The following is an 11800-nucleotide window of genomic DNA, read 5'->3' on the forward strand; positions in this document are numbered from 1 at the left end:
TCAGTCTGGATACTCAAAGAACTATTGATTTTGAAAATAACTTTATTTGAAAAATCTTTAGCTCTAGATGTTTTTTCTCCTCATCTTATTATAAAAAAAAAATTACAAAAGAACCAAAAAATTAACAGAATTTTTTAAGATTTTTTTTTGCCTTCTTAGCCTGTGTTGACTCTGGTTTTATGATTCCCCAGTCCCTGCCACACACTTCTCAACTGGTTTCAAATTTTTGGTCCCTGCCTTGCCACAAAGACAGGCCTCCACATCCTAAACAAGCCCCGAATGCCACCTGAACAAGGATTTTCTGCCTCTATCTGGGGCTCTTTTTCTTGGTTTCTCATAAAAACACTTTATCTTTGCTGTTTCTGACTCTGGCCCCTTCGGCTCTTTACCGTGCTTCTCCCTGCAGGGTTGAAATCCCCTCTGAAGTCTGTATTTGAAGGCCTACGGAGATGCAAGTATTAGGACACCTGGAGGCCACCTGTCCACCTTCCCTGTCCACAGCCTTCCCTGTTTAACCCTGATGCCCCAGGTGGCCCTTTTCCTTGGGGTTCCTCTTCCACAGTTTCTTGGCGCTTCTTCCATACTCTCTCCCCTTCTATATGTGGTAGTGGATCCAATTTTCACTTCAGCTCACTCAAAACCCAAATCTTTCAGCTGCAGCTCTGTCTGAATCACCAATCACATTTTTCATTCACCCTGCAAACAAATGTGCCCAAGAGCCCACTGTGTGCTGCTGCACTGTTGCCTCAGCTGAGGGGAGTTCCATGAAGGGCCACCTCTCCCCTAGGGCTGCTAGGCGCCCTGTCTCCCCTCCCCTGTTCCCTGCTCCACACCCCTCTGCTCCAGCCCATTTCCCAAGCCAGGGCCAGGAGCAGTGCCTGGCCTGCCCGGCCCTCCCAAGGATTTTTCCTGCCAGGAAACTCCAGTTAATTTCTTTTGGGATTCACTTAGAATTTCCTAATATCTGCTCAGATTCTTCTACAACTTTCTGCTTTCTACAGGGGAGAGGGAAACCCCACTTGTTATTCTGACATTCAGAGCCTTTTACAGTCTTTCAGTATTGCCTTCCTCTGCCTCCCCTCCTTCAATCTTTGCTTAATCTATATTAGTTTACTCATGCCCCCCTTGTTTCTTAGTGCTTTGCCCCTGTGCTCTCACCTTGAACATTACCTAGGCTTGTTCTCTGGTTCCCACCTGTCTGTCATTTGTCAGCCAAGTTCCCGCCTCCTCATGATTGCCCTGGGCACCACCGGATGGGGCCTTCTCTTGCCCCTGCACTTGGAATTTAGCTCATGAGGCTTTACAGCTCAGCATGATGCGTGTGACTCATCCATTGCTCTGGCTGCACAAACTAGGGTCCTTTTCACCTTATGTGTAAGGCCACAAAGGGTGGAAGGGGTGTGTTGGCTGTACCTGAGGCAAAGGAGCACATTTGTGGCCTAGAGGAAACCCTTCCTTAGGACTTCTGATGTGATTTCCATGCCCCAACAGTAGGTGGGGTGGAATCAACAGCATTCCCCAGCTGTTGTTTGAGGTCATGGGGTAGGAGAGCTCAAATGCGAGATCATGATGGTGCCAGAAGGAAGGTATATGTAGAGGTCGGCATGCCCTGCTCGTCCTGTACTTGAGCTGTGTTTGGGGGCTGTTGTGGGGCTGTGTTGACAGAAAAGGCAATCCCAGAACAGGGATGGGAGGAAGTGGAGCAACTGAGCTTTCCTTTTCCCTTTGTGAGATGAGGGCTGGAGCTCCACCTGTATGCCCAGCTGAAGTATAAAGGCTTCTTTTTGCTTACTAATAGGTTTCCTAGCTGAGAAGGCAGCCAGGGAGGACAAGGGTAGGGGTGGGCTCATTCAGGGTTTCCCTTCCTGCAAGGATACACTGAATTCTCTTAAAAACTCTACTTTGGCTACCAGAGTGTGCCTGGCTCCCCTGCCGAGGGTGGTCCCAAGCCAGCTGGTGGCAAGAGAGTGCCAGTGTGGTTCTGCTGACAGTTCCTGGACCCACAGGCTGCTGCCCTATGGTGGACCTGTGCCAGGGCCCACTGCTAGGCCATCTTCTCTCTACCATATCGGTAAAGGATTTTTCATCATGTACCCAGTGTTGGCTGTGAACAGGATGAATCTTTCCACCTGAACAAATTCCTCCTGCTGATATGGAGAACTGAGTGGCAGCATGAAAGCTATTTTTGTACCCTTTCTAAGTTGTGATTTCTGTGGTGTGTTTTTCCCTTGACATGATGAGATAAGAGCTATGCTGGAGCCCTTTGCTTTGCCACAGTTCTGTGGTCCTGCAAGGACACTGCTTAGGATTTGCAGCCAAGTGGGAGGTTGGGAAGCAGCAGCTCCTCAGGATGTGAGCCTTTTCCTGAGGCTACCCAAGGGGCAAATCTAGTCCTAGAGCTAGTCATAGGCCCTCCCTTTCTGGGAGCTCCCCAGCTCTTGTCCCCTCTCACAGGGCCCTGAGTGTGCACAGCCAAGCAATTAAGGGTTGCTCCAAGTCCACAGATGTTTCTGCTCATCTGCCCATCTCACAAGGGTCAGGCTTCATGTGGGAAGGTTCTTTCTCTTCTTTTTTCTGGACCCCACCCTGTTGCTCTGTGGGGCAGGCAGGACAGAGTAAGTCTGACACAAGTCCCACAAGTCCAGTGTTCAGTGGACATCTGAGTGCCTTGGGTTTGCAGAGACCTTGCTGCAGGCATAGGCCCAGGAAGGAAGGCACTGCTTGTGGCCCGTGGTCCTGTCAATGCCCTAGGGTGGGAAGAAGTTCTGTGACTACCAGCCTGTGTCTCCACCAGGGCCATCTAGCATAGCTGCACTCCTGCAGGCCCCACAAACTCCATAGTCCCTGTGGCCACTACTCTTGTGGGTTCACAGTGATTGGGTAGCAATGGGGCCTGTGGCTCCAGCATAGACCAAGAGGGTCTTGAGAGACAGCCTCCAGCTCCTCAGAGCCCCAGCTACCAAGCCATACAGCTCCAGATCAGAGCCTGCTTTGCTGGCTGTGAGATTGACCTAGGCATTTATGTTCTGAAACCTTGGCTTTCTTGTCTTTAAAATGGGGCTAGTAACAGTTTCTCATAGCTTTTGGTATGGTTTCTAGCATACAGTGCATGCTGAGTCAATACTAGTTTCTTTTCCCAGCCTCATCTGCCATCTCCTTCCCTCTCACTCTGCAAGTCCAGAGTGCTCAGGCTGCTCTCCTTTGTTTCAATCAGACCAGACTGTGACATCAGGCCTTATGCTCACTGAGGTATCAGTAAAGGATGGGGGAAGGGCACTGGGGAGAAGCATTTTTTTCTGTGCTGCTATGGGAATGACATGAGCTTTTAGATCAGGCAGTACAGGGTTTGGCTCTTGGGCTTTTCACAGACTGGCATGTGACTTAGACAAGTTGTTTCACTTCTCATAGGCTTGTTTTTCTCATTTGCAAAGTGGAGATAACTGATAATGCCTGTCTTGCCAGAATGGCTTAGATATTAATTGATAATACACAGAATGGGCATGAACTGGCCCGTGCTGGTGGAAGTTATATTAGATCTGAGCCTGTGGCCTGATCTGCAAGGGTCCTGTGGGTAGGTTCCATCCCTCAAGGTGCTCTTTGCTTCTCTTTCATTTACCAAAATACCCAGAGTTGGCAGTCACAACTGGAACTCCTTCTGTCTCAGCTCCCCTGACCTGAGTCCCTCTCACTTTGTCCCCATAGCCAGGAAGTCTGCTGGCTCTATATGCTTCCAGAGCTCCTCCACTGAGAGGCTGGAACAGCGGGTATGTGGCCCATAGACTCCTGTGTCCTTAGAAGGAGCCAGGATAGCTTGACCCTGGGCCATAGAGGGTCAAGAGAGGGCTTTGGCCAGGGAACATTTGTTGGTACCTAGATCCTTTGAAATAGCAGTAGAGGAGGCCCATGGGTCATAGAGAGGAAATTATAAATACCGAAGTCCCCAAGTGGAAATAATTTTGGTCACAGGTGAGAATAGCTTATGCCTCATGCCCAGTCATCCCAGAGCCCTGGGCAACTATTCAAACACCAGCATGTGCCTGATTAACTTTTTTGAAGGCCCTTTGAAGACAAGAGAGCCTCTTGGTTCTTGGGAGCCCTTGCTGCCTCTGTACCTAGCACCGATGTATCCTCAACTCAGGGCACAGCCTCATGACATGTCCTCTTGCCCTTCTGACCAACAGGTGACAGTTCAGTACATGCAGGACAATGGTGCAGTCATCCCCGTGCGCATCCACACCATTGTCATCTCCGTACAGCACAACGAAGACATAACACTGGAGGATATGCGCAAGGCCCTGAAGGAGAAAGTGATCAGGGCTGTGGTGCCAGCCAAGTACCTGGATGAAGACACCATTTACCACCTTCAGCCCAGTGGGCGGTTTGTCATTGGTGGTCCCCAGGTGTGCCCTGGTCTCTGAATGAGGCCCTGATTTGTCTGTCACCTCCCCAAGCACAGAGACTGTAGGAGGGGCCTTTGTGTTACTCCGCCCGGTCTGGCCTTGGACAAAATGCGAAGTCAGCTCACTCTCTGTGAGGCTTGCTGTGTATTGGAGATATGTCCCCAGGATTCTTCCACTAGTGTTGCCCCTCCTACTCCAGACATCCCACATTTGATGTCATACCTGCCCAAGCAGTTACTGCTTTACCTGTTAATGTGCTAACTTACTGTTGCAAATGACTGACTTTTACCAGATGGCATGTACCAGGTCTTTGCCACAGGTTACCTTCAACTCCTATGGGCAGCAAGATGGGAAAGTTTATTATGTGTGGACATCTGCTGCCCTCTTCTTCCTGTCCCACAGGAGTGAGGAAGTGGAGATTCGCATAGCACTTCTGTGACGCTGCTGACCTCTGCCAGGGATCTCAGTGGTGAATGTGTTGCCACAGAGCAGAACACCCATAACAGGTCCTATGACTAAATGTTGTGCAGACACACATGTTGAAAAAAAGTTCAAGTTCATTATATTTTCTGCAGGACTCTCAAAGGCTAGAAATATGCGGGAACGATGGATTTCCAAGCAGGGGTGAATAGTGTGCAATTTTCTCAAATCATTTAACATAGAGCCCCTGCAGCCTTTTAAAACACCTTTACTGACTGGTGTTGCACAGAGCAGACATGTGAGGAAACAAGCCACATGCCATTTACTGGGTGGTACCAGCGAGGGCCACAGCCAAGGGTGTGTTGATTACAACACAGTTTCCTCCTGCAGTTGGATTTCTCCACTATGATTGACTCATAAAAACAAAGGTATTGGGAATGGGTCATCATTTGTACTTTCTGATAAGGCTCTGACAGCCTACCTGGCTTCTATAGCTGGTCGGTGACTGATCTGGAATTACAGCCAGGGTTTCTGGCTGCATCCTAGCTAAGAAGTCTTGGAAACATGCCCCCAGGCAACTGCAGGGTACTTTCCAAGGTGTAGTCCAGCGGCCTTCACAGTGCTCCAGCACCTGTCCTCCCAGTCCAGCCATGTGGGGTCTGTGGTTCTCATCCTACCCTCCCTCTGTTTCTTCCTTTCCCTCTGCAGGGGGATGCAGGTGTCACTGGCCGTAAGATTATCGTGGACACCTATGGCGGCTGGGGGGCACATGGTGGCGGGGCCTTCTCTGGGAAGGACTACACCAAGGTGGACCGCTCTGCAGCTTATGCTGCCCGCTGGGTGGCCAAGTCTCTGGTGAAAGCAGGGCTCTGCCGGAGAGTGCTTGTGCAGGTGGGTAAGACCCCACACCACTCTGACCTCACCAGCTCTGATGGGAAGGCCACATACTTTGCCAAAGGATGTGACTCTGTGTGTGTCACATTGGGCACCATGGCCAATACCCTGAAAATGTGGGACAGAGAATAAAATCTTCAGGGAGAGGGCCATGCACAGAAACTGCCCACCATGAAGACAGCAGGCATTTCTAGGCAGACAGGTGGGGAGAACATGCTGGGCAAGAGGTACCTGGTACATGGTTCTAGCTGCCCTTCCTGAGGACAGGAAAATTTCTGTGATGGGCAGGACCCTGCTCAGAGGCTTTGAGCCCTGACCCTGGTCTCTTCTGGAAGGTTTCCTATGCCATTGGGGTGGCTACGCCACTGTCCATTTCCATCTTCACCTACGGAACCTCTCAGAAGACAGAGAAAGAGCTGCTAGATGTGGTTAACAAGAATTTTGACCTTCGACCTGGAGTCATTGTCAGGTAAATATGTCACCTCGCACTCACTGGTAGCAGCACACACTCAGCTCAGCTGAAAGGGAAACAAGCAGGAAGGTCTTCGAGTTCTTGGCCCAGCACAATGCATAGCCCAAATGTAGTGTTCAAGTTGAGGGGGCTGTGTAAGATCCCTGCTGGCCCAGCAGATGCTGACTCCAGGTGGGAGGTCTTGGGAAAATAATTATAAGGCCAAGTGGCTAAGAATTCAGTTGACAAGTCTAGTCCCATCTGTTCTCATTTCTAATACCATCCCTGTTTTCTGGAGCTTGCTGACTTGATGTTGGTCTGGGTCAGGTTGGTGGGATGCAGAGGAAAAAGGCACCACAAGTCTAGAGTGCAATTCTGGTTCCCGATGGGGCTGTTCCTGTACTGCTGAGCCTACTTTTCAAGGGCCAGTGACAGTCACCCCATAAGACATGATATAGAGTAGACAGGAAACTTACAAGAAATTGCATTGTGAGTGTGATAGGCTATTACTCTTATGCCTGAAATTCAGAGAAGGAAACCCTGCTTCTTTTCCATTGAAAATGACCCTTTCTTCTACTGGACATGCAGGGATTTGGATTTGAAGAAGCCCATCTACCAGAAGACTGCATGCTACGGCCATTTTGGAAGAAGCGAATTCCCATGGGAGGTTCCCAAAAAGCTTGTATTTTAGAGTGAGAAGTTGGACCTGTCCTTGCCCTGGGGGCATCTGGGAGCCCCCATTCCTCTGCTCCAGGTTTCCCGGCGCTCAGCTCTCCCAGACCAAAAGCTGCTGACTATGGTCAAGAGAGAGTGCCCTATCCCCTACCCCTGCCCCACTGATCCCTCCTGGGCAAGGCCTAGACCCTCTGATTTAGCCCTATCCTGTCATCATCATGAATGGCAGGAAGCAGGCAGCTTCCTGGTGCTGAGGGTTCGATCTCTTCGTGAGGACAGTCACGATGTTCCCCTACCTCTTCCTGAGACAAGATGATGTTAATTTAATAGAAAATTTACCAAGAATAAAATCCCCCTCCTCCCCCACAACCTGGACCCAGACCACACACCCCCACCCCCTGGCATGTGCCAAGGTCAGTGCATCTCCCAGATCTCTGGCCAGAGCCTTGAGTCAGGGCCTTCACAAAGAGCCTCCCAGACCAGGCTTCTGGTCAGCATAAGAACAGGGGCTGCCATGGCCTAAGCACCCACAATAAGCAAGGGTCTGAACTAATCACTGATGCCATTTCTTCTTCATTGCAACATGATAAGGTGTCACCTTTGTTATCTCTGTTTATAAATGGGGAAATGAAGCACAGAACGTGTAGGTAACTTTCACAAGGTCCCACAGCCACATGTGTCAGGGCCTAGACATGAATCCAGGAGCTTTGACCCAGGAGTCTGGACCCCACTCGACCACCCATCCTTGCTCCAGAAACAGGACTGAGCAATGACAAATCAGGTTGAAGTGAGGCTGTGGCCTCTGTCCTAAAGACCTGAGGTCGCTGGGAATTAGGGGATTGACTCACTGGCTAATGGTGTGCCCTGAGCAATGATCTGAAAATTGAGGACAGAAACAAAGGACTGTTTATTTGCCTCATTTATATCAGAAGACAGTTCAGAGTGAGCTGGCTGGGCTGGAGTTTGGAATTAAGAAGCAACCACATAACCCCAGCCACTGACCACTTAGGCACATGAAGGGCAAGACCTCATGAGAGGGCTGGGGTCTGTGATTCAAGTCTAATCCAGTCCCATCGGCTTCCTGGAGTAGGAGAAGCCCTAGCACAGGCGGCTAGCCCCTGAAACAAGGCTCTGGAACCCTGAGTCCTTCAAGTCTTTCTCTCCCTCTGGCCCTTTCATAGCCCTGCAATCTCTGCTGTTAGAGTAAGTGGGTGAGCTCCTCAGATCATCCTGCCAGAGAAGCCAGCCCCAAGACCAAGATATCTAAGGTTCAGTGGTGACCTAGGGGGAAGGGCTTAAATCCTAGTGGTGGACAAGTTGGCTGAGATGTCATGGGAGATTCTGCCTTTGCCAGGTGGCTTCTGAGTCTACTTCTGAGGGACCCGAAGTATCCTCAGTGCAATAGGGTCTTAGAAGCTATATGTTCACCTGCTTTTCCATCCATTGCCATGCACTTTACCTGTCCTCAGCCTAGGAAGCATCTCTACCTTCTTTCCAGCTCCCCAGACCACAGGCTCAGGTAGGGGCTGCCAAGGGCCCCAGGAGAGCCCTGGGGACTGGGCTTCTTTCCGGGGCACATGGTGCTGGTTCTGGCTGTGACAGGCAGCCCTAGATGCCTCACCTGGGAGCAGACCACCTGTTTCTGGGCCCTAGGCCTGAAACACAAAGACCCTTGGGCATCTCTTTCTATCAGGAGAAAGGCTGCTCCAGAGAAGAAAAAGCCCAAATTACCATAAAATTCTAGAGTTTGCATATGACACAGGAAGCTCTGGTCTTTCCAGTTACCCAGAAAGTCTCTGGTTCTTCTCAGGAGAGAGAGACTCAGCTTTGAAGGTGGCTGAGTCCTTCTACTCAGGTTATATTCAAAGAGAAAATCCCCAACCCCCTAGAGAAATAAGATCTCTTTTTCTGTCAACATTGTTTATATAGAGCCTATATATATATTGGTTTTTCTAGGACAGTGAATAAAGACCCACAGAGCAACTCTCTGAGCCTAGTTGATTTTTGTCTACAAACCCTTCTCTTCAAGTGGCATTACCTGGTCTTCCATTCCTCAGGATAGTGGGTGTCCTCCCCTTGGCAGTGCACCAAACAGGGGGGGTTGGTTCCTGGCCATGTGGGGCTCACCCAGCATGGATTGAGTTTTCTTGTGCACCAGCTTCTATGCTGCCACAGTCATACTGTACCACACTGCCACTGAGATAGTCCTAGAAACCCACTAACATGTGGAGAACCTGAGGCCCAAAGAGGGTTTGGAATGTGACCAAGGAAGTTTGGCTGTCAGGTGGCTCCTTAGTCTTCAGACTATCCTCTCTGATCACCATTTGTTGCTGCTCTTAGTTCTTGTTTATGGTTCATTCTCCTGCCTCTTCCTGCATGTTATGCACAGTAAGGCTGACAAGAGGTGGGTGCTCAGGCAATATTTGTCAAATGGTTGAATAAGTGGAATGGATGAGGGGTTTGGTCTGCAGAGAGATGAGCCAAGCCTATAAATGGGTGTTCATTTCTTTTTCACATGTTCTGTGAAGAGAATTAATAGATGGTTATTTTTGTTAAAAATTGTCACTGCAGTAGCCTCTGGAGATGTGGTCCTGAGGGCCTGGACAGAACAGGTAGGGAGGTGGGACCAGCACTGTTTCTTACAAGCACACGGTAGGGACAGGAGTCACCTCTGGAGAATCGCCACGGTACAGATGAGGGCAAGGCTAGGGGAGGAGATCCTGATATGAAAGAGGTGGACCTAGGGTGCCAGGAAGGGCGGATGTGCAGAAAGACCTCAAGGGTGGCAGAGAGGAGGAGAAAACCAAAGGCAGGAGGGCTCCTGAGTCTTGTCTGAGATAGAATCTGTGCCTTGAGAAGCCACTACATGGTTTATACAGTGAAATCTTTTTCCTAGAAAATAGTACATATTTTTCAAACACTCATACAAACAAAAAACCTCACATGAAACACACTGGAATGCTTGCCGGTGGGGGAACATGGTAAATAAATGGTCTCCATAGGCATAAAGGCCAAATACTGAAAGCAAGTTTTGAGCCGTAAAGCCCCAAGTGTTAAGATGCAGAGGGAGCATCCAGGGGGGTGGGAGGAAAGCCAGGAGAGTGGGGGTGTCCTTGGAAGCCAGGAGAAGATACCATTTCTAGGATGAAGGAGGGGTCACTGGTGTGAAATGGTACTGATGAGTTAGATGCATGAGGCCTCAGAATGTGCACTGACTTTCATCTCGTGGAGGTCATTGGTGACCTGGGAAAGGGAAACCTGGTCAAGAAAATGTTAATATGGCCATATTCCCCATCCCATTTGGAATCCTTTAGTGTCTCTGATACATTCTGAATAAAGGTCAAGAGACATGACTAAGCTGTGACAACCCTGTGTTCTTGTCCATTGACCATCAGTTTACCCTCGTTCTGGGCTTCATTCCCCACCCCCATTCCAGATTCCCTGCCTTCTTTGGCTTTCCCAAACAGGTCCAGCTATTCCTACTTAGGCCTTTGCATATGCCATTCACTCTGTGATGCTCTTTTCTCTTTGAATGGGTGCTCCCTCTTATCCTATAGACTTCAGGAAAACACTCCTACGTTTCTGAAAAACTCCTTCCTTGATAACCTCCCTTTTCTATTCCATTCTATTTTTAGTTTCTTGTTCAGTGTTTAACAAAATGTATAAATATGTGTTTCCCTTTTTAACCTCCTTGGTGGCCATCCCTCTCATGACTTCTTCCACACCTACCCATCCTCCCTTCTCTTCACAGGTATTCCTCTGAATCCTTTCAGTCTCAGCTTGCAAGTCACTCTGCAGAAAGGCACTCTCAAACATCCTCCATAAACTATGCCCAACACCATCTTTATCTGGTACTGGGCTATTGAAGGCTGTAATTCTTTTTTTAATCTAAATTTCATGGTTAGAAGCTCTCCCTTGAAGATTAGAAGTAATATAAAAATCCCCCATATTGCTACATCTCTTCAACTGTACTGGAAATGCCATTCAGTGCAAAAGGTCAGGAAAAAAAGATACATAAATTGAATAGGGAAAAACAAAAAAACATTTAAAGATGAGTTGATTAGATATAGAAAAAAGCCAGAAGAATCCGCTTGCCTCATTATAATTAATAAATAACTTTAGCAAGCCTCTGGGATGTAAGGTAAATATTGAAAAATCAATTGCATGTTTATATATCTGTAATAAACAGCTAGAAATGAATAAAATATGTCATTTATCATGTCAAAGACAGTAATTCTTGAGGGATGCCAGTGCTTGCTTGTTTATGCCTATTGACCACAAGAGTAGAAATTCCTGAGGTCTGGCTTTGTCTGCTTTATTTGCCATTTCATACCTGTCCTGGCACAGAATGGGTACTCACTACAGCACTGATCACATCAGAGAATGATTTCTAGGTTGTGTCTGTCTCTCCTGCCCCCTGTGCTTACCTTGCAAAGAAGTTCTGCAAGAGATGAGGGTCCTATTTGTCCTCTGAGACATTCTGTGCCAGGCTCAGGTGCCCAGAGATCATTCGACAGAGGATTTTTTAAAGCTCCTGTTAAGACTTGTAGCACTGTGACTATTAGGGATTTATACATTTTAATGTTTCAACACAGCAAGTGAACATGGGATGAAAATGAGATGACAAATCCCATTTCCCACAGAGGTGCCGGAGGAAGGTGACATCAGATGGAGAGGAGCTCATAAGGCATGTACCAGGGGTGGGGAGGCTGGAGCTTGATCTGAAATATATTTTAGAGTTGGTAGTGGATGGAGGAGTATGGGGATGAGTGGAGACTCTGCAAGAAAGAATTAGAGGCTCAGTAGTGGTTGGGTTGAAAGGCTTGGAATGGGAACTTTAGAAGAAATTTTCACCTGTGACAAATTCTATGGAGTAGCTATGACCCAGATACAGTGTAGGAAGCATGATGACACAATAGCCAAAATATGAAAACAATCTATGTGTCCATCAATGGCTGAA

The 11800-nt window shown here is 48.5% G+C and overlaps 1 protein-coding gene across 2 annotated transcripts in view; it reads left to right on the forward strand.

Annotated features, from left to right (window-relative positions):
• MAT1A (methionine adenosyltransferase 1A) overlaps positions 1–11040 on the forward strand; it is a 22261-nt gene extending 11221 nt beyond the window's left edge. For both annotated transcript variants that reach the window (XM_028512864.2, XM_036026743.1), the window contains exons 6-9: positions 4182–4400; positions 5529–5711; positions 6050–6183; positions 6754–11040. In XM_028512864.2, the coding sequence (XP_028368665.1) occupies positions 4182–4400; positions 5529–5711; positions 6050–6183; positions 6754–6856 (639 nt within the window). In that variant the 3' untranslated portion in view covers positions 6857–11040. The remainder of the gene's footprint in view (positions 1–4181; positions 4401–5528; positions 5712–6049; positions 6184–6753) is intronic.
• The last annotated feature ends 760 nt before the right edge of the window (positions 11041–11800 follow it).

This window comes from Phyllostomus discolor, chromosome 5, assembly GCF_004126475.2.
Source record: "Phyllostomus discolor isolate MPI-MPIP mPhyDis1 chromosome 5, mPhyDis1.pri.v3, whole genome shotgun sequence".
Lineage (NCBI taxonomy): Eukaryota > Metazoa > Chordata > Mammalia > Chiroptera > Phyllostomidae > Phyllostomus > Phyllostomus discolor.